General features: G+C 41.4%; 1 protein-coding gene across 1 annotated transcript in view; it reads left to right on the forward strand.

The window, feature by feature from the left end:
• Positions 1-23,494, forward strand: part of NETO1 (neuropilin and tolloid like 1) — a 103,312-nt gene that overhangs the window by 74,864 nt on the left and 4,954 nt on the right. The window contains exon 8 of the mRNA XM_069568423.1: positions 22,660-22,773. Coding sequence (XP_069424524.1) covers positions 22,660-22,773 — 114 coding nt within the window. The remainder of the gene's footprint in view (positions 1-22,659; positions 22,774-23,494) is intronic.

A 23,494-nucleotide genomic window follows, 5' to 3' on the forward strand; every position in this document is an offset into this window, starting at 1 on the left:
GATCCTTAGTCAGTTGATTTTGATCATCAAAAGGGAGACGTCTTCACCAATGTGTTAAGTACATGTCTTTCATCTCCTTGGTTAAATTCATTCCTAGGTTATCTTCTTCATTTTGATGTAATTGTAGATGAGATTGTTTTCTTAATGTCCCTTTTAGATAGTTTGTTATTGATATATAGAAGTGCACTGGATATCCTGTTTGGTCTAAGTATACACCACAAATATTGATAATAATCTTTTTTCCCTTTTGAAAGAAGTTTGAAAGTTCTAGTCCTTGACAAGGGTCCGGTTTTCTACTTCTTTGTGATCCTCCATTTATTTTGTTGTTCCTTCAGTAAACACAGAAGCACCAGGCACTGGTGGCACAAAGATGAATAAGAGGGTTGCTCCTCTCAAGGTGCAGCCTCACTCATTCAAACTGAATTCAAACGTGTGACTCATTTCAGCAAGCATTCCCTTGTATCTGGAACTCTGTTCCTCCCACCACACACTTCCTCATATACTTCAGTATATCATCCACTTAAACCCTGCATTCTAAGAAACCAAATTCTCTTCTTGTATAGTTTTTTTTTTTTTTTCCCCCTTCAGCTTTTGTTTATACTAGTAGGATCCGTTCTCTTCTGTCATGGTAATTGGTGATTATTTCACTGTTCAGTTTTATTACCCTATCCTGTCTTGTCTGGAACATGGTTTGGCCTGCCAGCTGCTAATCTTGTACCCAGTCTGCATTCTGTCCTAGGTAGTACAAATTCTCCATTTTATAATGCACAAGGAAATTACCATATCACCTCAATAAGCTAAATTTAATGGATCCTAAAATTTAAAAAAAAGTGTGTAGATTGTAATTTGATTATTACTATAAAAGTGCACAGAGCTCAGTAACACTCTGGAAAAATACACCAAAAAATTTTGATAGCAATCAAATCAAAACTGTAATATTTAATTTTCCCTCTAGGAAAGTCTAGGCCAAACACATTTACAAGTTTGGGTCATGTGCTGAGATCAAAAATCATTATCAGTTCAGTTCCGTACAGTCATTCAGTCATGTCTTGACTCTTTGCGACCCCACGGACTACATACAGCACACCAGGCTTCCCTGTCCTGCACCAAATCCCAGGGCTTGTTCAAACTCATGTCCATAGAGTCAGTGATGCCATCCAACCATCTCATCCTCTGTTGTCCCCTTCTCTTCCTGCCTTCAATCTTTCCCAGCATCAGGATCTTTTCCAATGAGTCAGTTCTTCGTATCGGGTGGTCAAAGTATTGGAGTTTCAGCTTAAGCATCAGTCCTTCCAATAAATATTCAGGACTGGTTTCCTTTAGGATGGACTGGTTTGAGGGGGACTCTCAATAGTCTTCTCCAACAGCACAATTCAAAAATATCATTTCTTTGGCACTCAGCTTTCTTTATGGTTCACTACTGGAAAAACCATAGCTTTGACTAGACAGACCTTTGTCGGCATTATAGTCTATATGTATTTCATCAAGGAAAGAAAATTATAAGTGCTAGAGGGAGCAAATGACCAATTAGAAGGTAGACTAAAGTGTAAATTGACGTTGTCCTGATACAGATCTTCATTCATCACTGTGGTGAGTTTGTGTATTTTTAAAAGATTAAGACACATAACCCAGTAATTTGTTGGTCTTTAAATTAACAGAATTGCAAGCCTGAGGCTATGGTCTCCATTGATGCTTGGCTTTAATTCTTATTTACTCCAAGTTCTGGCCTTCCCTGGATGCTCAGTGGTAAAAACCTGCTTGCCAGTGTAGGAGACACAGGAGACTTGGGTTCTATCCCTGAGTCAGGAAGATCTCCTGGAGAAGGAAATGGCAACCTTCTCCAATTCTTGCCTGGGAAATCCCATGGACAGGGGGAGCCTGGCAGGCTACCATCCAAAGATTGGCAAAGAGTTGGTTGTGACTGAGTGACTAAACAACAATACTGAAAGTCCTCCTTTGGGGAGTTGGTATGTTCAATAATGAAAACAAATATGCATTAATGTCTTTTGTTGTAGACATGTGTTCATCACCTATGAAAACAAGCCCTGGTCCCTACGCCCAAGTCCTAATAATAATCCGAGTGCAGACCCCAGAGAAATAAAATATCCTAGTTATTGTAACTAGAGTGATATCTAATTGCACACAGTGCATAAATCATCAGGTGCTTGACCCAATGCAGACATAATCGCATATAAAACTGTGTAATGATTTCTTGGCATCAAATCGAATGGATAAATCATGAAGTGGTCAGTGCCCTCTGTGAGGAAGGAAGTGGTCTCTATCCATGCATTATAATATTCTCATGAAGATGCTTCTCTTTTTGTAATAGCATATGCACTTTTAGAGGAAACATTTGGGGATCTAATAAATGTGAGTGGTATTAGATTGTGGATAGAACTTCTTGTATTAGAAAAGAAAAGATTAAGCTATAGCTTAATAAAAATACTGGATATCTTGACTGATAACTAAGTCACATTGGAACATAGAGTTTTGGAAGCAGATATTGATTTTTCAAAAAAAAATATGAAGATGATAAAAGAGATGAAGAGAAGATGCACAAATCTATTTCTGGCCTCAAATCTAGTCTGCATTTTTCAAGTAAAATGGCATTTCCTCTAATGGCATAGCCCAAGATACATTTCATGTTTAAAGTATGGTGGCAGGGAAATTATTCCATTCATTTTGGGCAAAACAAAACGTTTGTTTTAGGAGGCAATTCTAATGGCTATATATATGTGTGTGTATGTATGTATGCTTGCATTCCTGTTCTTTTTCTATAATTCTGATCTCACCATTAAAAATCATACTTAGCAGCAAGTTACACATTTTTTAATATAGTTTTCGAGTCCTGAACGCTGACTCAGCTGCTTACTCATAATTGGGATCTCTGATGTTTTAGACATTTTCTTCCATCAAATGCATAAGAAAAATTTAGCTATTCCTTAGAAATTAAAAGCATTGTTAGAATTTAATGAGAAGACGGCACTTCATATCCATTTTACTACTTAAAGGAGTTTTGCTCTGATATCTAGTTAGCAAGTATTTAAGGACCTACAATATAGAACCTGTTGTTCTGAGCCCCAGTGATAAGGCAGTGAGGAGAACAAGTCCCTTGCTTCTCATTCTTATAAAAGGAAGCTAATGATGTGGAGTGAGTTAATTTAAAAAGATAAACCCTGTTAAGAATTGTGGAAAAACACAATATGAGGTAACGTGCCTGTGAATGATGTGGACATGAGTGCCCTGGGTGGTTTGGGCAACCCTGGAGCTTAGGAAGAAGCTGGGTAAGACCTGGGGTAAGGAAAAGGAGTTTCCCGTTGGCTCGGTAGGAAAGAATCTGCCGGCAATGCAGGAGACACAGGTTCAGTCCATCAGTTGGGAAGATCCCCTAGAGGAGCAAGTGTCAACCCACTCCAGTATTCTTGCCTAGAAATCCTATGGACAGAGGAGCCTGGCGGGCTACCATCCATGGGGTACCAAAGAGTCAGAGACAGTTTAGAGACTAAGCACACATCCGCGTGCTGGAAGAAACCCCAAAACACACAGTTGGTGCTAAGGAGTTTGGGATTTTATCTCACTTTACTGGGAAGGTTTTGGAGTGTTTTAAAAGGGAGTGATGCTTCCTAAGGCCCACTTGACTTCACATTCCAGAATGTCTGGTTCTAGGTGAGTGATCACACCGTCGTGATTATCTGGGTCATGAAGATCATTTTTGTATAGTTCTGTGTATTCTTGCCCCCTCTTCTTAATATCTTCTGCTTCTGTTAGGTCCAAAACATTTCTGTCCTTTATTGTGCCCATCTTTGTAAGAAATGTTCCCTTGATATCTCTAATTTTCTTGAAGAGATCTCTAGTCTTTCACATTCTATTGTTTTCCTCTATTTCTTTGCATTGAACCCTGAGGAAGGCTTTATCCTCCTTGCTAGTCTTTGAAACTCTACATTCAAAGGGTTATATCTTTCCTTTTCTCCTTTGCCTTTAGCTTTTTTTACTCAGCTGTTTCTAAGGTCTTGTCAGACAACCACTTTGCCTTTTTGCATTTCTTTTCTTGGGAATGGTCTTGATCATTGCCTTCTGTACAGTGTCATGAACCTCTGTCCATAGTTCTTCAGGCACTCTATCAGATCTAGGCCCTTAAATCTATTTCTCACTTCCACTGTATCATCATAAGGGATTTGATTTACGTCATACCTGAATGGTCTAGTGGTTTTCCTTACTTTCTTCAATTTAAGTCTGAATTTGGAAATCAGGAGTTCATGATCTGAGCCACAGTCAGCTCTGGTCTTGTTTTTGTTGACTGTATAGAGCTTCTCCATCTTTAGCTGCAAAGAATATAATCAGTCTGATTTCGGTATTGACCATCTGGTGATGTCCATGTGTAGAGTCTTCTCTTGTGTTGTTGGAAGAGGGTGTTTGCTCTGACCAGTGTGTTCTCTTGGCAAAACTCTGTTAGCCTTTGCCCTGCTTCATTCTGTATTCCAAGGCCAAATTTGCCTGTTACTCCAGGGAGCTCTTGACTTCCTACTTTTGTATTCTAGTCCCCTATGATGAGAAGGTAATCTTTTGGGGTGTTAGTTCTAGAAGGTCTTGTAGGTTTTCATAAAACCATTCAACTTCAGCTTCTTCAGCATTACTGATCGGGGCATAGACTTAGATTACTGTGATATCAAATGGTTAGCTTTGGAAACAAACAGAGATCATTCTGTCATTTTTGAGATTGCATCCAAGTATTACATTTTGGACTCTTTTGTTTACTATGATGGCTACACCATTTCTTCTAAGGGATTCTTGCCCACAGTAGTAGATGTAATGGTCATCTGAGTTAAATGCACCCATTCCAGTCCATTTTAGTTCACTGATTTCTGAAATGTCATTGTCCATTCTTGCCATCTCCTGTTTGACCACCTCCAATTTGCCTTGATTCATGGACATAACATTCTAGGTTCCTATGCAATATTGCTCTTTATAGCATCAGACTTTACTTCTATCACACATCACATCCATAACTGGGTGTTGTTTTGCTTTGGCTCCATCTCTTCATTCTTTCTGGAGTTATTTCTCCACTGATCTCCAGTATCATATTGGGCACCTACTGAACTGGGGGAGTTCATCTTTCAGTGTCAACCTTTGTGCTTTTTCATGCTGTGGCTAGTGGAGGTGATAGAATTCAAGTTGAGATATTTCAACTCCTAAAAAAATGATGCTGTGAACATGCTGCACTCAATATGCCAGCAAATCTGGAAAACTCAGCAGTGGCCACAGGACTGGAAAAGGTCAGTTTTCATTCCAATCCCAAAGAAAGGTAATGCCAAAGAATGCTCAAACTACCGCACAATTGCACTCATCTCACACGCTAGCCAAGTAATGCTGAAAATTCTCCAAGCCAGGCTTCAACAGTATGTGAACCATGAACTTCCAGATGTTCAAGCTGGATTTAGAAAAGGAAGAGGAACCAGAAATCAAATTCCCGATATCCACTGGATCATCAGAAAAGCCAGAGAGTTCCAGAAAAACATCTACTTCTGCTTTATTGATTATGCCAAATCCTTTGACTGTCTGGATCACAACGAACTGTGGAAAATTCTGAAGGAGATGGGAATACCAGGCCACCTGACCTGCCTCCTGAGAAATTTGTATGCAGGTCAAGAAGCAACAGTTAGAACTGGACATGGAACAACAGACTGGTTCCAAATTGGGAAAGGAGTACGTCAAGGCTGTATATTGTCACCCTGCTTATTTAACTTATATGCAGAGTACATCATGAGAAATGCCAGGCTGGATGAAGCACAGGCTGGAATCAAGATTGCCAGGAGAAATATCAATAACCTCAGATATGCAGATGACTCCACCCTTATGGCAGAAAGTGAAGAACTAAAGAGCCTCTTAATGAACATGAAAGAGGAGAGTGAACAAGTTGGCTTTAAACTCAACATTCACAAAACAAAGATCATGGCATCTGGTCCCATCACTTCATGGCAAATAGATGGGAAAACAATGGAAACAGACTTCATTGTTTTGGGTTCCAAAATCACTGGAGATGGTGACTGCAGCCATGAAATTAAAAGACACTTATCCTTGGAAGAAAAACTATAACCTACCTAGACAGCATATTCAAAAGCAGAGACATTACTTTGCCAACAAAGGTCTGTCTAGTCAAAGCTATGGTTTTTCCAGTAGTCATGTATGGATGTGAGAGTTGGACTGTGAAGAAGGCTGAGCACTGAAGAACTGATGCTTTTGAACTGTGGTGTTGGAGAAGACTCTTGAGAGTTCCTTGGACTGCAGAGAGATAATCCAGTTCATCCTAAAGGAAATCAGTCCTGAATATTCATTGGAAGGACTGATGCTTAAGCTGAAACTGCTACCTCATGGAAGAACCAACTCCTTGGAAAAGACTCTGATGCTGGGAAAGATTGAAAGCAGGAGGAGAAGGAGACAACAGAGGATGAGAAGGATGGATGGCATCACTGACTCTATGGACAAGAGTTTGAGTAAGCTCTGGGATTTGGTAATGGACAGGGAAGCCTGGCGTGCTGCAGTCCATGGGGTCTCAAATAGTCGGACATGACTGAGCAACTGAACTGAACTGAACTGAAAAAGGAGTGAACCTCCACCTGATTTACACTTAAATGTCCAAGGCTTCTCTGTTCGCTGTCTCCATGGATCCATGTAGGAGACCATCAGTGAAAGATGATTCCGTCATACCAGTGGAGACATTACTGGAGCTGAGAGAGAGCTGGCAGACCTACAGGACAGTTTGTTGAGGGCATCAGGGCAGAGAGGATCCAAATATGACCCTAAAACTTTAGCCTGGAGCTGAGGAGGTGCCGTTATTCACGTCAGCAGGGTGTGTGAAGGCAGAATTGAGGCAGGGAGTGATTAACAGGAGTGGGGTGGTAATGTGTTCTGTGAGCTCATCCAGCCGTGTACAATTTGAGAAGGTAATTAAGATGCAAAGTGGGGAAGTTACCTGGAGTCTGGATGCACAAAATAATACAAGTCAGAAGAATGAGCCCCTGAGAATGAAGGCAAATTCAGGCTCTTTGGAGAAGAAAATTGCAGCCCACTGCAGTATTCTTGCCTGGAAAATTTCATGGACAGAGGAGCCTGGTGGGCTATAGTTCATGGGATCGCAAAGAGTCAGACACGACTGAGTGACTAACACACACCCAAACCCAGATACTCATTTAAGTCTTGGAGACAGAGAGCTTTGGGTGAAGTAGGTGAGCAGTTTTACTGCTCTGCCAGGCAAGGGGGCCACAGCAGGCTACTGCCTTCAAAATGTGTCCTGACCTGGAGAGGGAAATGAGGAGTTTGATTCAAAAAGGGTGTGATTAGCTCATGAACATTGTTCTAATGGGCTGGTGAGGAGTTAAGTGAATATCAGCATCATCAACCTTCAGTTCCAATCAGTCTGGAGTAGACATGCTGGTAGGCATCAGGGCATCCTGCTGTTAATTTCTCCCACCTGGTGGGGGTTTTAGTATCTGGGAAACAGCTCAGAGATACTGCTAAGTATATCCCAGGAGGGGGAACCTGGACTCTGCCCCTAGGTTGCCCCATTGTTTCTTCTGACTGTTCCTTTCTTCCCTAATTAGCATCTGTTTAAACCTGCTCCTGGGAACTCAGGGAAGGTCCTGGAGGCTGAATGGAACCTGTTTCCTATAATCCAAAAATGGGGGACTATAAACCCCAATCAGTTTTTAGATGATAAAATGATTTTTTTGTTAGTTTTTTTTTTTAAGTTATTTATTTATTTTTGGCTATGCAGGATCTTTGTTACCTCTGTGGCTTTTCTCTAGTTGTGGCTGGTTGTTCAGTCGCAAGTCGTGTCCAACTCTTTGTGACCCAAAAGACCCTCTAGGATCCTCTGTCCATGAGGTTCTCCTGGCAAGAATACTGGAGTGGGTTCTCTGCATCCTCTAAGGACACAATTTGCATTCTCATAGTCATTTACATTACCAGCGGCATTCCATGACTTAGCTCAGAGACACTGGAATGAAACGTGGAGGTTGTAGCAAAGGGCACACTGAATAGGAAATTTTTTTTTGGTGGGGGGAGGCGACTTCAGTTTTTCCCACCAGGAAAAAGGGGAAGAGATATTCCCACTAGAGGAAATCCACCCCACCAAAAAAAAAAAAACAAAACCATTTGTCTGCATGCTTCTCATTGCGGTGACTTCTCTTTCTGCAAGCACAGGCCTAACAGCACAGGCTTGATAATTGTGGCGTGTGAGCTTAATTGCTCCTTGCATGTGGGATCTTCCTGGATCAGGGACCGAACCTCCTGCACTGGCAGGTGGATTCTTTACCACTGAGCCACCAGGGAAACCCCAGATGATAAAAATAATTTTTAAAGAAAAATAGGATCAAGCATCACTTATATTTCCAAATTTTCTTGATGAAATACAATGTAATTTTGATTTTGAACTGATCTACCAAATGATAGGTTTATTAACCAGAAAGCACAGGTATTTGAAATATCAATGTTTCAGAGAGGTATCTGACAGTTTTTATTTCCATTTTGTTTTAATATTCTCTGAGTCGTATTTAGTGGATTTCTGGGCTTGAAAAGAAATGTAGTGGGTGAAGAAAGAAATAACCTGAATAGATTGAACTTTAGTGTTGGTGCATTAACCAACAGTTATGAATTAAATATCTTCAGGTTGTGCTAGTGGTAAAGAACCTGCCTGCCAATGCAGGAGGCATAAAAGATGTGGGCTCAGTCCCTGCATCTGGGAAGATGCCCTGGAGAAGCAAATGGCAACCCACTCCAGTGTTCTTGCCTGGAGAATCTCATGGACAGAGGAGTCTGGTGGGCTACAGTCCATGGGGTCTCAAAGAATTGGAAACAACTGAAGTGACTTAGCATGCACCTAATTACAGAATTGGAACAGTACTCAAAGCATGTGACATGATACTGAAAAATGATGATAGATCTATGATTAACACTATAAAATATATGTTTTGTGATTATCATATTTTTAAATAAGTTTAATTTTGGGTGTTTGACTACCCTTCTTCCTCTTGTCCTCTTTTACCTAATTCAAATATGCCAAAAAATTCATTTTGTTGTCTCCTGATCAAGTTTTTATTCCTTAACAATCAGCCATGTATATAGATGTAAAGGTTATTTGTCTCAGATGCATTCATAATATAAGCATCTGGAAGGATTGAATCACTATTTCACCAAAAAATGGTAAATGCTTGCCACCTAATGGTAAGAATGGGAACATGAGAGGATTTTAAAATATCAACAAAAAATAATTTCCAAAAGAAAGAAACGAATTCAGTGAAATATGTAGTTCATTATCTTTGAATATAATAAAATATTAACATTATTTGAAAGCTACTCTTTTACTTCTTAAAATTTGAAAGATAAAATAGACTTGTTTGGATTAACATTTGACTTTTTTTCATGAAAAATCATCAGATTTTCAATCATAAAAGTAATTATTTGTGTGTATATGTATATATGAAAAAGTTTCCCAGCAAAATCCAAATATAATTTATAAATATCTTAGAGGTAGTCATTGCTAGCATTTTAGCTTAATATTTCCAGTAAAGGTTTTCATATATATATATATTTGCATGTGAGACTATAATTTAAAACAATTTGTATCCTTATTTTCCACCCAACTTTATACCTCAGTAGTTTCCCTACTACTCCATGACATCTTAAGAATTAACAATCCTACCACTATAATGATTTTTGAACATTGGAGCAACACTTGCCAAACTTTTGTTTTTGAGTTTGTGTGTGTGTGTGTTGTCTCTTAAGAGGTATACAAATAAAATTGGAGATAGTTGGATTAAACACAGTTAAACATACACTTTTTCAGCAGGGTAACGCTAGGAGGTCATCTTGGCATATGGGGCTGTGGTGGATCTTAAAACCAGCGAAACCAGGGTCTCACATGCAGCCACCACCAGCAGCTAGCAGCAGCTAGCATGCAGCTGGCCGTAAGTCAGTCACATAGCTTCATTTGCCTTGAACGTCAAGAAGGAGCATGTTGTCTGCAGGTAACAGAATATATGGGGCTTCCTTGGTAGCTCAGTGGTAGAAAATCCTCCTGCCAATGCAGGAGACTGCTGTTTGACCCCTGGATCAAGAAGATCCCCTGGAGAAGGAAATGGCAACCCACTCCAATATTCTTGCCTGGGAAATCTCATGGACAGAGGAGCCTGGCAGGCTAGAGTCCATGAGATCGCAAAAGAGTCAGACACAATTTAGTGACCAAACAACAACCACCTGCCTCCCTGTTCTGTAGATGTGGTAACTGAGTGAGTATTGTTGAAAAAAGCGATCTCTCCTTAGGGATTATCACTCCTTAAGTCTGAGTTGCTGCTCTACCCTCTGTAGTGTTTGCTGCTGCTGCTGAGTTGCTTCAATCGTGTCCGACGACTCTGTGCGACCCGATAGACAGCAGCCCACCAGGCTCCCCCGTCCCTGGGATTCTCTAGGCAAGAACACCAGAGTGGGTTGCCATTTCCTTCTCCAATGCATGAAAGGGAAAAGGGAAAGTGAAGTCTCTCAGTCGTGTCCAACTCGTGGCGACCCCATGGACTGCAGCCTACCAGGCTCCTCCATCCATGGGATTTTCCAGGCAAGAGTACTGGAGCGGGGTGCCATTGCCTTCTCCTCTGTAGTGTTTAGTACTCTACAATCCCAGGACCAAGTGCCCGAAGAAGCACTCTCTAAGCTTCAAGTTCATGGACAATTAACCTGGTCCAAAAAGGGTGCTTTACACAAACGTCTTTATCTGTCCATGCAGGAGAGAAGAGAAAACAGTTTGGAAAGACTCAGCATTAAAATATCCACTTTCTATATCTAGAAATATCATTCTATGAGTGATTAAATCCAGAGCACTGCTGTGCTTACACAGAAGGCATCTTTTGGCTCATGGAATATTTCAGTATATTCAGTTTCTGTTTTTTCTCAAAAGAAATACTTAGGGTTAGATTGGATGATAAAATGGTGATGTTGATAAATCCTTCTGATGAAGCACAATCGCTACACTCATTATGTCTAAATATGCTTTTAAATAATTCAGACACCAGATGCAATGCAAATCCTTTCTTCTAGGTACTTGGGTTTTAACACCAATTTGAGGCTATGTTTGCTATTCTGAAAGTGACAGAAGACCTAGTCCCAGAAATAGTATATTTCTGATCATAGGAACTGCCTTTGTGAAATACTTTGAATTTTGAGGGTTACTTTATTAGCTGCATTATTATGTGTCGAGGGAGTATGTAATTTCCTCGATTCTGTCTCACTGCAGCAAAAACTTGAAGCAACAGGTGAATCAGTGTTACAGCTCAGTTTTATTTAGAAAGCAAAGGAAAATACATCCTCGGGCCATGAGGGCAGGCCGACCCAAAAGATGCGAAGAAAAGCCCCTGGCTCAATTTTGGCTCCTCTTTTTCTCTTCCCTCTGAGCCTGACCTGTATAAACTGGGCTAGCCAGGAGGGCTGTTTGTTCTACCTGAGGTCCTCACTCTGGTCCTCAGACCTTCCTTTGTTCTATTTTGCAGGCTTTTCCCTTATTTGTGTTCCATTTTGGACTCCTTTTTCCTATTCTAACTACTTAACATTCCCCCCTCAAGAGATAGGAGGCCCAATTCTTTGGGAATAGGTGCATCAAGGTCTCTCTGGCTACTTCCTGCTGAACTGGATGGCAAACATCATTGGACCTCTCCCTCTTGCTAGTCTCAATCCCCAGAGTCCTTATAGTGGTGTCCATCTAAGGGTGAGTGATATTTTCTGTGGTCAGCTGTAGTTTTATATGTCCTTGTTAAACTGGTGCTGCGCGTTGTAGCCTTTTGGCCTGGACAGAGACAAAATGGGTTAGACAATTGATGATATATGGAGCAATCATAAGCAGCATCAATATGGTGATAACAAGGATTAGTAGGGGCATTAACCAACTCCAAATTCCCTCCACACCAGGAGAAGGATCCCCAAAAAAGAGACTGTGGCCACCCCCAAGAACTCTCCAGCTTGTTCTCTGAGGTCCTGTAGGATCTAGAATGTTTTTCTTGAGGACTGTGAGACTGTCTTTAACTTAACTGGAGGTATTTACCCAGAAACAACACATCTCATTCAAGATGGCTCAAGTCCCTCCTTCTTCAGGGATCAGGAGATCTGTCTCCTGTCTATTATGGAGTACAACCCCTGCCAAGCTGTGTTGGCCCTTTAGAGCTGTCCTGAGAAATCTTACCCCCAGAAGCTTAATTTTGGGGGTGTTCATTATAATGGCACTCATTTGTCATTCTGAATAGGTATCTGAGATCTCCCAGTGGCTCACAGGTAAACTGAGAGCTCTCTTCCATTTTTCTCCATGGCTTGACTCATGAGTAGTGAATCCAGGAGTTGTGTCCTGGAACCTTGACTGCTGTGAGGGTAGAAAGTATTATAGGGTAGGGGCCCTTCCATGTGGGCTGGAGTGGAGCCTTTGGGGACCCATCTTTCCAGATTTTAATTAGGACTTGAGTCCCTGGAGCATATAATGGTGGCTCTTTAGAATCTTTAGGGTGCTGGTTGACATCCCACAAGCATATAAATTGTTGGAATTGTCCAACGGCCATGGTATAAGACCAGAGGATCTGAGCCTCTGGATCTAAGAAGAAGTCATTGGCATAAAAAAAGGTCTCCCATGTAGCATCTCATAAGGACTAAGACCAACTTGTTCCTTAGGGGCAATCCAGGTGTGGAAGAGAGCTATCAGTAAAGCCTCCTTCCATCCCAGGGAGGTCTCCCCAGTTATCTTTTTTATCCCTTATTTTAAGAACTGGTTGGCTCTTTCTACTTTTCCTGAATACTGAGGCTTCCAGGCAAAATGGAAATAATAAGTAATGCCCAATGCTTTAGAGTGGAGAAAGCAATGGCACCCCACTCCAGTACTCTTGCCTGGAAAATCCTATGGATGGAGGAGCCTGGAAGGCTGCAGTCCATGGGGTCGCTGAGGGTCGGACATGACTGAGCAACTTCACTTTCACTTTTCACTTTCATGCATTGGAGAAGGAAATGGCAACCCACTCCAGTGCTCTTGCCTGGAGAACCCTAGGGACGAGGGAGCCTGGTGGGCTGTTGTCTATGGGGTCGCACAGAGTTGGACACGACTGAAGCGACTTAGCAGCAGTAGCAGCAGCAATGCTTTACAGACCCCTTGGGTGATCTTAGAACTAAATGATGTCCCATTGTCACTTTGTAATGACCCAGGCAGACCAAATCTTGTAATCATTTCATGGAGCATTTTTTTTTTCTTTACCACCTCCTCAGGCTTCTCAGTCCAGGTGGGAAAACCTTCAATCCATCCTGTGAATGTATCTATCATGACTAATAGGTATTTATACCCTTAAGAAACTGGCATCTGGGTGAAGTCCATCAGCCAGCCCTCTCCTAGGTAGGCCTCACATCATTGGATGGGCTGGGCTAGCTGGGGTTTTTGAGCTCCTCAGGGGTTGTTTCATTGGCAAGTGGGACAAGAAGAAACCACTTGCCTTATAGTTGTTTGGAGGCCTGTTCCTCTGAAGGACCTTTGTGGTAATCTTTGGAGTGCCTTCTCCCCTAAATGAGTGGTGGCATGTAAGGAGTTAGCCAACTTCTATTGGAGGGTCCAGGCAGAAAAAGGAGTCCTTCCTTTTGGAACCACCCCATATGATCCTCTTGAAGGCCCTCACTCTTAGCTTTAAGAGTCTCACCTTCAGTATATGATGGAGTTTCTGGTAAATTAGTCTATGGAACTAAGGTGACAACCCCTATTAGGTCATTGTTCTGTAATACTGCTCTCCTAGCTGCCTGATCAGCTGCTTGGTTCCCTCGTGCCATTTCCATGCTCCCTTTTTGGTGTCCTTTACAGTGGGAGACTGAAACCTAAGTGGGTGGATGAACTGCCTCTAAGAGCCTGAGGATTTGATCACCATATTTGATTGGGGATAATTAGGTGGTCAAGTGGCCTCTTTCTTTCCAAATAGCTTCATGTGCATGTAGCACCAGAAAGGCATGCATGGAGTCAGTATAAATGGCTACTCTTTTTCCTTTTCCCAGCTCTAAAGCTCAAGTCAGGGCCATGAGCTCAGCTAATTGGGCTGAAGTACCTGGGGCAAAGGCTTAGCCTCTGTGGTCTCAAAATTAGAGACTACTGCATACCTGGCTCTTCTTTTTCCATCTAAGACAAAGCTGCTTCCATCAGTGTACCAGATTTCCTCAGGATTGGTCAGAGGATCTTCTGACAATCCCTCTCGGGGTTTTGTCCAGTGGCCCAAGGTTTCTAGGCAACAGTGAAAGGGGAAAGAGCCCTCAGCAGTAGGCAGGAGGGTGGCTGGGTTAAAAACCTCACAAGTGGATATAGTGAGACCTGGATTTTCCATCAGCTGTACTTGATATCTGAGGCTCCTTTGATCAGACATCCATAAATGGCCTCTGCCATTCAGGAGTTGTTTCACTTGGTGGCTGGTAAAAATAGTTAGTTTGCCCCCAGAAGAGAATTTTAAAGTATCTTCTATCAGGACTGCAATTGCTGCAAGATTTCAAAGGCAAGGAAATCTCTCTTCCCAATAAGGGAGTAAGACACTCAAGGACCAAGAAACTGATGGGAAAATAGTTGTCCATCCCAGCAACAAAGAAGTGCTCAGGTAAATCTTTCTGTAATTGTTTTTTCCTGTAGCACTCAAAATGGTACAGGTTTGCACTGAGAAGGCTGTGAAGATGGAGGTCAGGACAGAGTAGGTAGCCCCTGTGTCAACCAAGAAATTCTTGGATCTACCTGCCACATCCAGTTGCACTTTTGGTTCCAGCCCTGTTGATGATTATCTGTGACAGGTGGGCTGGCTGGAATGGGCTGCTTCAGTCCTCTTGAACCATCATGAGGGAAGGCTTGGCATTTGACCTTGAGAGTCTTGAGTCCTGAGGCCAGAGTGCCGCCCAGTGTCCCAATTAATGGCATTTGTAGCAAGCCGTTTTATGAGACTTGTCATGGTTTTGATACTCTTTGGCCCAATGTCTCACCTGTCTACAGATTAGGTGTTTGCCCTGTGCCTTGTCCTTCAAGGACTCGGGTTTGCCATAGGGCTTCCCTGGAGGGTGGCCAGCATCTAGGCATGCCTTGTCTCTTTCCTTCTCTCTCTCTTCTGGGGCTTGGCCTCTCTCTCCTGTTCTCTGTTATAAAAAGTATTGGTGGCTATCTGGACCATCTCATCTGAAGAGGCAGCAGGGTCCTGCTACTGGAGCTGTTGTAACTTTATCCTGATACCTGATGCACATAGGGACAGGAATATGTCCTTTAAAATCACCTGTCCCTTGTAAGAGTCTAAGTCCAGATGGGTAAACTTTTGGAGGGCCTCTTCTAGACTTTCCAGAAAAGCAATGGGGTTCTCATTGGACTCCTCAGTTATCGCTGAGACCAGGCATGGTCCCAACTAATAGGCCTTCTTCTATTTCCATAAGTGGACTTCCTTAGCGGTGAGTCTTTCTGAAGCTTATCTGCCGGGGTCCAGCCCCGGTGGATCCAGGGTAATTTGAAGGGTGAACAGCGTAGGCAAGGAAAAACTTATTTATATATTTAATTAGAAATATAAGATTAGATTAGGAAGAAATAGTGTAGTAGGAAAATTAAGTGGAGAAAAGAGGCTGAATAACTTGGTTTACGTGGAAAGCCAATAAAACTTCGAGACAAGAAGTTTGCACCATCTACGTTAGGCCATCGGCGTCTGTTTGAATATCGGAGGGTGCCCCGCCTTGGGCTCCTTCTCTTACGGATCTTAGAAGCCAGGGCAAATAAGTAGACATGGCGAGCCTCCACGCCCCAGATGGGAACTCAGCCAGAAATTAGAGTAAAGAGAAGACACGGGGGAAACCAGTCCAGTGACTGGCACGGCCTTTATTGTCTTTTAGGCCTTTTATACCTTTTTGATTGTACATAGAGATCAATGGGTAATACAAAATTATGCAGCATCAGCAGCCCTGACTCTTATCAAAACCAGGCTTTCTTTCTGTAGACCTAGTTGTATACACAAGTCTTAGGTGATTTACATCATCTTCTGGCCAGAGGGCCAACTGACATTTTACGGCCCTTTTCTGATAAGGATTTGTCAACCAGAAGACTTATTTATGTTGTTCTTCCCAAAGTCTGGTGCCACTCTCAGAAAGCACTAAATAAAGTTACATTCTTACATAGCAAGGACACAAGAGGAGTGCAGTGATATATAACAGAGAAAAGTAAGTAACTCAAAAGTCTAGTGTTGCTAATATCAAAACTACTATATTCCTGTTTCTATACCCCAATTACATTGATTAATATCTTTCAGGTGCCTAAAAGATAAAGAATATGGAGGCCTGGCAGCAGTCATTGAGTCAACAGTGAAAACCTGTCACCAATATGATTTTTAGCTCTTTAGAAAAGGCTCTGTATCTTTAAGATGCTTTAAGCTTTGTGCCTCTCGAGGTTGGGGGGCTGTATGCAATTCACAAATTGTAAAATGTCTGGGGAAACCTGTTAGGCAAGTTAGAGAGCCATCAAGGGTTTGAGCTGATGCAGGAGACTGAAGCCCTGAATTAACTTTTTGCCAGAGAATAGTGGTGGTGTGCAGGCAGACTCTGGTTTTTTGGGGGTAGATGTTCAGGAAAACTCAGGGGAACCCCTGAAGCTAGATCACACCTTTGCGTTTTGTCTGGCTTCCTTCCTCATGACCATTGCCACGGGCGGGATTCCTCACGCTGGCTCCCGGCACTTATCCTACCCAGTATTGCTGCAGCCTGAGAGCTGGGCATCCTAAGTCAAGGTGCAGATCCCCAAGCAGGTTTAGGCATGTTCGCCTCCAGAGAATTGATTCCCTGGGCAGGTTGAGGCATGTTGATCTTCTGGGACCCCAGGCTGGTGCATTCCCAAGCAGGCTGAGGCATGTCAACCTCCCAGGGGTCAGATCCCTAGGCAGGTCGAGGCAGGTTGACCTCCTGGGATCCCCAGGCTAGAGTTGGGCATCTTGAAGGTCTCTAGTACTACCAGTGCTGGGAAGGAGTAAGGGGTTGTAATCTTAACTCTATGCTGGTTTGTCCACTGCGGATGGGAATAGATACCATGATGTAAAGCAATCCAAGCCTGTGCCGAGACTGGGAATCTGGTAAAACAGCCATAAGCCTTATCCTCTTATTGCTTTGAGGAAATGTAAGTCACTGATTTCTTCCCCTAGTCCTCCATAAGAGCAGTTTAGGGTGTTTCCAATGGTAAACATTTTATTGCCATAGATCCACTTTTGGTAATAACAGAAGTAATGACAAAGGAGTGGGTTATCTGGTCCTGTTAGGGGCCTTAAGTGTATTTTAATAATAGGCTGAGTGGAGCAATGTTGCCTACAAGGGGGCAGAGTCCTGGTTGTAGGAGTTAGGAAGTGGCTTAAGAACAAACTGATAAGAGGCAACAAACTAGATGTTCCATAAAAGTAGAGTGGAGATTTGATCCAGGGGTGTGTCTCCTATGTAACTTTAGGAGAAGTGTGGTAAGGATTTGGGTCCAAACAACCTGCAGGGCTAACTCCCAAAATGGCAAACATTATCCCTATAAGCCCAATTGCCCTTGAAGAGATACCACCAATAGATGGACTTTTAGCAGGCATTGTGTGCCTGTCATCTGCCCTAGTGGGTTCACTGAGAAATGCTGTTGATGCACATGTTGTAAGAAGCATGGAGGACAAAGGCCTGAATATCTAGAAAGATTGGATATTATATGGTATTTCTCTCCCAAGGGCCAGCTATTTTCTGGTTGTCCCTGCAGAAAGGGACAGGAAAGGCAACATTGTGAGCCCAGAAGGGGCTCAGGAAAAGAGCATGAAACAGGAGGGAAGGGGTCAGGGCCCAACTTTCGAAAAAATGACAAAGCCCAAGGGCATAACATAAACTGATTAAAATCAGATGGGTCCAAGATGACTAGTCAAATTCAACTAAACCTTGATCCTCAATCTGCAAGTTAAATGACACACCCAGAGGCGCCAGCACAGTTCCAAGGCACTATCAAAAGACTGAGGAGTGGGTGGTTCCCCAATTGTTGGAATGATCCTCCCACTCATTAGCATATGAAATCACCCAGCCCACAAAAACTAACCACATCACATTCCACAGCCGCTCCCCTCTGTGATGGCCCACACTCTGAATGTGCTTCTCTCTGAATACAAACAAATCCACATCTTACCTATCGCTGTGTCTCTCACTGAGTTTTTTTCAATAAGGCATCAAGGGCCTGAGCTTCATTAGGTCCTGAAGCCAGGCACCATGGATTTTTGGCCAGTCTGAAGTCCCAGTAAGACATGACTAAGTGACGAAGCATAGCACAGAGTCCCTGCCACGAGGGTTTGAGTCCCAATCTTAGCTAAATGATTTCAGGCACAACTTTCAGAAATGGAAAGATGATGGCCTGCCCAATACTTTGTAAGCAGTGGCATAGGTGGAGAGAGGAGCTGAAGGACAGGAGGAGAAAGCAGTGGGGAAAAACGTGCCAAGGAATCCTCTTCATAACCTGACAGAAAATCTGCTGAATACCTGACCTGTGCTCACAGTTTTCATTGGCTTGATCCTTGGAAATAAGTAGATTTCTGATCGTAGACACTAACTGTGTGAAATACTTTGAATTTTGAGGGTTACTTTATTAGCTGCCACTTTCTGGTGTCAGGGGAGTGTGTAATTTCCTTGGTTCTGTTTCACTGCAGCAAAAATTTGAAGCAATGGATGGATCAGTGTTACAGCTCAGTTTTATTTAGAAAGCAACTGAAAATACATCCTCAGGCCTTGAGGGTGGGCCGACCCAAAAGATACGATGAGAAGCCCCTGGCTCAATTTTGGCTCCTCTTTTTAAATATTTTTTCTCCTCCCCCTGAGCCTGCTGTATGTAAACTGGGCTAGCCAGGAGGGCTGTTTGTTTTACTCCAGGTCCTCACTCGGGTCCCTGGACCTTCCTTTGTTCTATTTTCCCGGGCTTTTCCCTCCTTTGTATTTTAGCCACCACCATTTTGGACCCCCTTTTCCTATTCTAACTACCTAACATAAGTAAACCTTGATTTCTTCAAGATAATTTTAGGAAATAAGGGGGTTGGTTTTTTAAAGAGACAATCGCTTTTGACAATGTATATTGAATTTCCAAGTAGAATAAGTCCTCTAAAAATTGATAGAATATGTGCTTTTTCAGCAGTAGTCAGAGAACCAAATGAATGAATGAGATTTAGTTGCTAAGAATATCACAATTTCTATTGCATTTGAAGAGTTGACCTGGAGGGTTAATTCTCCACCAATAAACACACTTGCAAGAATCATCTCTCTCTGGGATATTCAGAGCTAAATTGGCCAGCTAAACTTTCAAAAGTTTAGCTGATATTAAATTAATTAAAATATCTGTTGACTCTTTACTACAACCCTAGAAATATTAACCCACTAAGAAATTAAAAATACTTTTTTTTGTTAAAGAAAAAAAAAGCATGTTCATAGCCTTAAAGAACTCATGGGGAAAGATGGAAAACTTATACTAAGTGTTAAACCCTTTTAAAAATTAAAAGTAGAATAGGATTTAAGGCAAAGATAACTTTCTGATAGATTGGAATGATATTTCAAGACTCTATAGATAATTTCATTCTGATAGGATTTGGATAGCAGAGTAGAGCTGGAGTTTTTCTAGGACACAGAGAAAGGGAGGGAACAGTGTGGCCAATGAACCCAAGGTCTCAGGAGCGTGTGGGGAGCAATGGGAAGCGCTTATGGGCTGAATGTGTGTATGTCCTCAGACATCCTTGAAGGAACAGTGAGAACATACCTTGATTTGGGAGGCAGGAAGCTGCCATTTAGTTTTTTTTAGCAGGAGGTAAAAATTAGAATCTTTAATGAACTCCTGTGCATTCACATTTTAGAACAGAGAAATGTTCAGACGTACAATATAAAGACAGTTCAGAATCTGATCCTATTTTGTTTTTGGTGTCTATGAGACAATCTTTAGTTTTGTTCAAGGAGTAGGAGCTGTGATCATTTGTTTCTTAGCCACTGCACAGTGTGCTTATTTGCTTGTGTTTGTTGTTTGCCTGGCAGTTCTATAAATGTTAGCGAAGGTGAGGAAGGAAAAATGAAACAGGAGTGGAATAGTAATCTTTTTGCAAGTGAGGATGGTTTCAATTAACTGGCATATTTGCATAATTATCTCATGTAATGTGTCAGGAATATGATTTATTGACAGTCCTAGATGCCCTGTTCCATTCCCAGTCAAACCACCAATATTTAATGATAACTGACTGACACATTGGTGTTTTGTAAGACATTTTTGAGACTTATTGAGTAGCAGAAACAGAAACAAAATCACTTTTGGAGAATTTGGAATCCAAATCTTTAGTGCCTTTACTAAGCTACTGTTCTACCTCACTGGTACAGAATGCGATGCCATTTTACCTATAGATTTAAAATTTTAAAAGCAAACTCATCCTATTTAATAGTAATTCTAATAATTTTTCCTCCTCTTTCAAAGCATATTTATGATCTTTTAAAGGTATTCTTTACTTGATGGATTAGTTGTACTTTCAAAACCACTGCAGTTTATCAGGTAGTAAGTGTTTTTTCCATTTTGCAGCTGTTCTAATCTATTTGCAGAAAACTCCTTTTTCGTTCTGTGGACACATTTTGACAACATTCATTATCTGCTAAACAGACCATATTGGTTCTGCAAAATGGTTGACTACAGAAATTCAAAGTTAGTTCCATACTGAAAAGCAGACTTTTGCAGTAATAGATTACATCATTACATTTTGCATTATAAAAGCTTTACACCATGTTGAAAGCAGGGGTCAAATAAAATGTTAAGTCTGATACTTTTCAAAATGACTACTGCATCTGCATCTTTTCTACTCTTTAATACTGTTTTTCGAAATGACAATTACATCTTTTTTATTATCTAACAAGGGATTTAGAGGCAAACCAAGCAGAAGGAAGAAGAAACTCCTGGGGTTTGGGATGAGGGGGACAGCAGGGAGAAGGGCTTGGAGAGTCAGAGGAATGCCTGGTTCAAGTTATGTTGCTTTTGATTTTCAAGACTTGATCATTTAAAGAAAGTATTCCTCTGGGAACATTAAAATATTTTAACTTACCTTATGTAAAGCATTTTCCTAACAACTTTGATTAATATAGAACATACATTTAAAGAAGATAACTTTCCTTAAAGAAAAAACACCCCACAATATGTGGTTTTGAAGGTGAAAATTATCACATGACTGCACTGTTTAGATAATACTGATCACTGATAAAAACTTTACTGATGAACCACTGTAAATTTTGTGTTTGGTATCTAATGGGTTTTTCTGGGGATACCTGTCCTGAAAATGGTTATGGAACTACTATTGACAAAAATAAACACTAAAATTACATTTTATGAGATGTGGATGATTAAAAAGGCAAAAACAAAAATTACTTTAAAGCCCTGTCTGTAATTCATAGTGTAGTATTACTCTAGAGATTTGTTATAAATAACCAATTATTCTATAATGAAAGAAATGTATTTTTGTAATATTGAAGTCATATCTAACATTAGAATTTGTTCAATTAGACGCATCGCTAGTTCTTATATTTTTATTACCAAGTTACATAATTCTTAGAGTTCTTACCTTATCCAACATGAATTATAATATAGAGATCATTGGCCATTGTACCTAAAGTTAGTAGACTGTGTGAAATATAGGCCAAGTAGGGAGAAGACTCTTGAGAGTCCCTTGGACTGCAAGGAGATCAGCCCTGAGATTTCTTTGGAAGGACTGATGCTAAAGCTGAAACTCCAGTACTTTGGCCACCTCATGCAAAGAGTTGACTCATTGGAAAAGACTCTGATGCTGGGAGGGATTGGGGGCAGGAGGAGGTGACAACAGAGGATGAGTTGGCTGGATGGCATCACTGACTCGATGAACATGAATCTGAGTGAACTCCTGGAGATGGTGATGGACAGGGAGACCTGGCGTGCTGCGATTCATGGGGTCGCAAAGAGTCGGACACGACTGAGCGACTGAACTGAACTGAACTGAACTGAGGCTAATTTCGTTACCATATTACATGCTAAATGTCAATGAGAATGATATGTATTTTTCTTATGTTGTTCAAGATTAATTTTCCTTTGTTCTGAATTTCCATGATATTCTTTGCTTCTTTCGTATGCTTAAATAATATCATAGGGTTTGGTTTAGTATATAGTTTCTTCATTAGTATTTTGTAAGCATACACTTTCCAAAGTATTTCAATGGTTCCATTAAACTAAAACTTTTTTGAACAGGACAGTTAAATTTATACATACAGAATTTCAGTGTAAAGCATAATGTTATGCATGTGGTCATCAGTGAAGTTTCTCTAAATGAATGCACAAAGTGAAAAAAAAAGAACTCGCATTGATAAAGTGCTTCATTTTTATGATGGAAAACCTCCTGTGCCAGTTTTATAAGCTGAACACATCTAGAAGAATGCCAGCTCGGTTAGTAGCACAAGAAATAATTACTGCTATGGCAACACTTCTGCGAATGGAATGTCGGTCTTATCATTTATCTCAACCTGACTGTGAATTATCATACTAATCTTTTTTGTTTCTAGGTTTGTGATGTGAGTGATTTACAACTGAGCATCAGTTAAAACTGTTTCCTTCATTTTTTTCTTCTCTTTTAGCTCCCTGTGAAGGCAATACTTTCTTCTGCCACAGTAACATGTGTATTAACAATACGTTGGTATGCAATGGACTCCAGAACTGTGTGTACCCTTGGGATGAAAATCATTGTAAAGGTAATCATGAGTCCCTGGACTTGGCAAAACCTATCTGTAGTGTGGGAAGAAGCTTATCCAATGTTTTTATGCATCAGACGATCTTAAATATAGATTGTATATTGGCTTTACCAACTTCCTATGTGTTTTAGAATTGATTTGTAGGCCTTTTTCTTGGCTTTTATTCTTGTTGTTTTTGCATTCCTTAACACGCAATGAACTGCCTTTTACACTTGAATGGGCTTCCCTGGTGGTGCAGATGATAAAGAATCTGCCTTCAATGTGGGAGACCCAGGTTCGATCCCTGGGAAGGGAAGATCCCCTGGAGAAGGAAATGGCTACCCTCTCCAGTATTCTTGCCTGGAGACTTCCATGGACAGAGATGCTTATTGGCTCATCTCCCTTCTGGAGCTGCAGCACCATGGACTGGCCACTGGAGCTTCTCAAGCCAAGTTGGGTTTCCTATCAGAAGCTCCCTCATCAGTGGCTACACCTCTCCATCAACCCCAGGCTGTCTTCATGGGCCATTGTGCACATGCTCTAGAGGTGCAACTGTATCCAAGGAACCTTAGGGCCCTCAGGTGCCTAAAGCTGCTTACCTCGACTTCAGTTTTCCTACTGAAATGCTTTGTTTCCTTTCCAATGAGAATATCTTCCCTTGATCCAGCCTCCTTCTCTGGCCTGTACACCACCTGATGTGAGGAGCTGACTCACTGGAAAAGACCCTGATACTGGGAAAAAC

Source organism: Ovis canadensis, chromosome 23 (assembly GCF_042477335.2).
Source record: "Ovis canadensis isolate MfBH-ARS-UI-01 breed Bighorn chromosome 23, ARS-UI_OviCan_v2, whole genome shotgun sequence".
In the NCBI taxonomy this organism is placed as follows: Eukaryota; Metazoa; Chordata; class Mammalia; order Artiodactyla; family Bovidae; genus Ovis; species Ovis canadensis.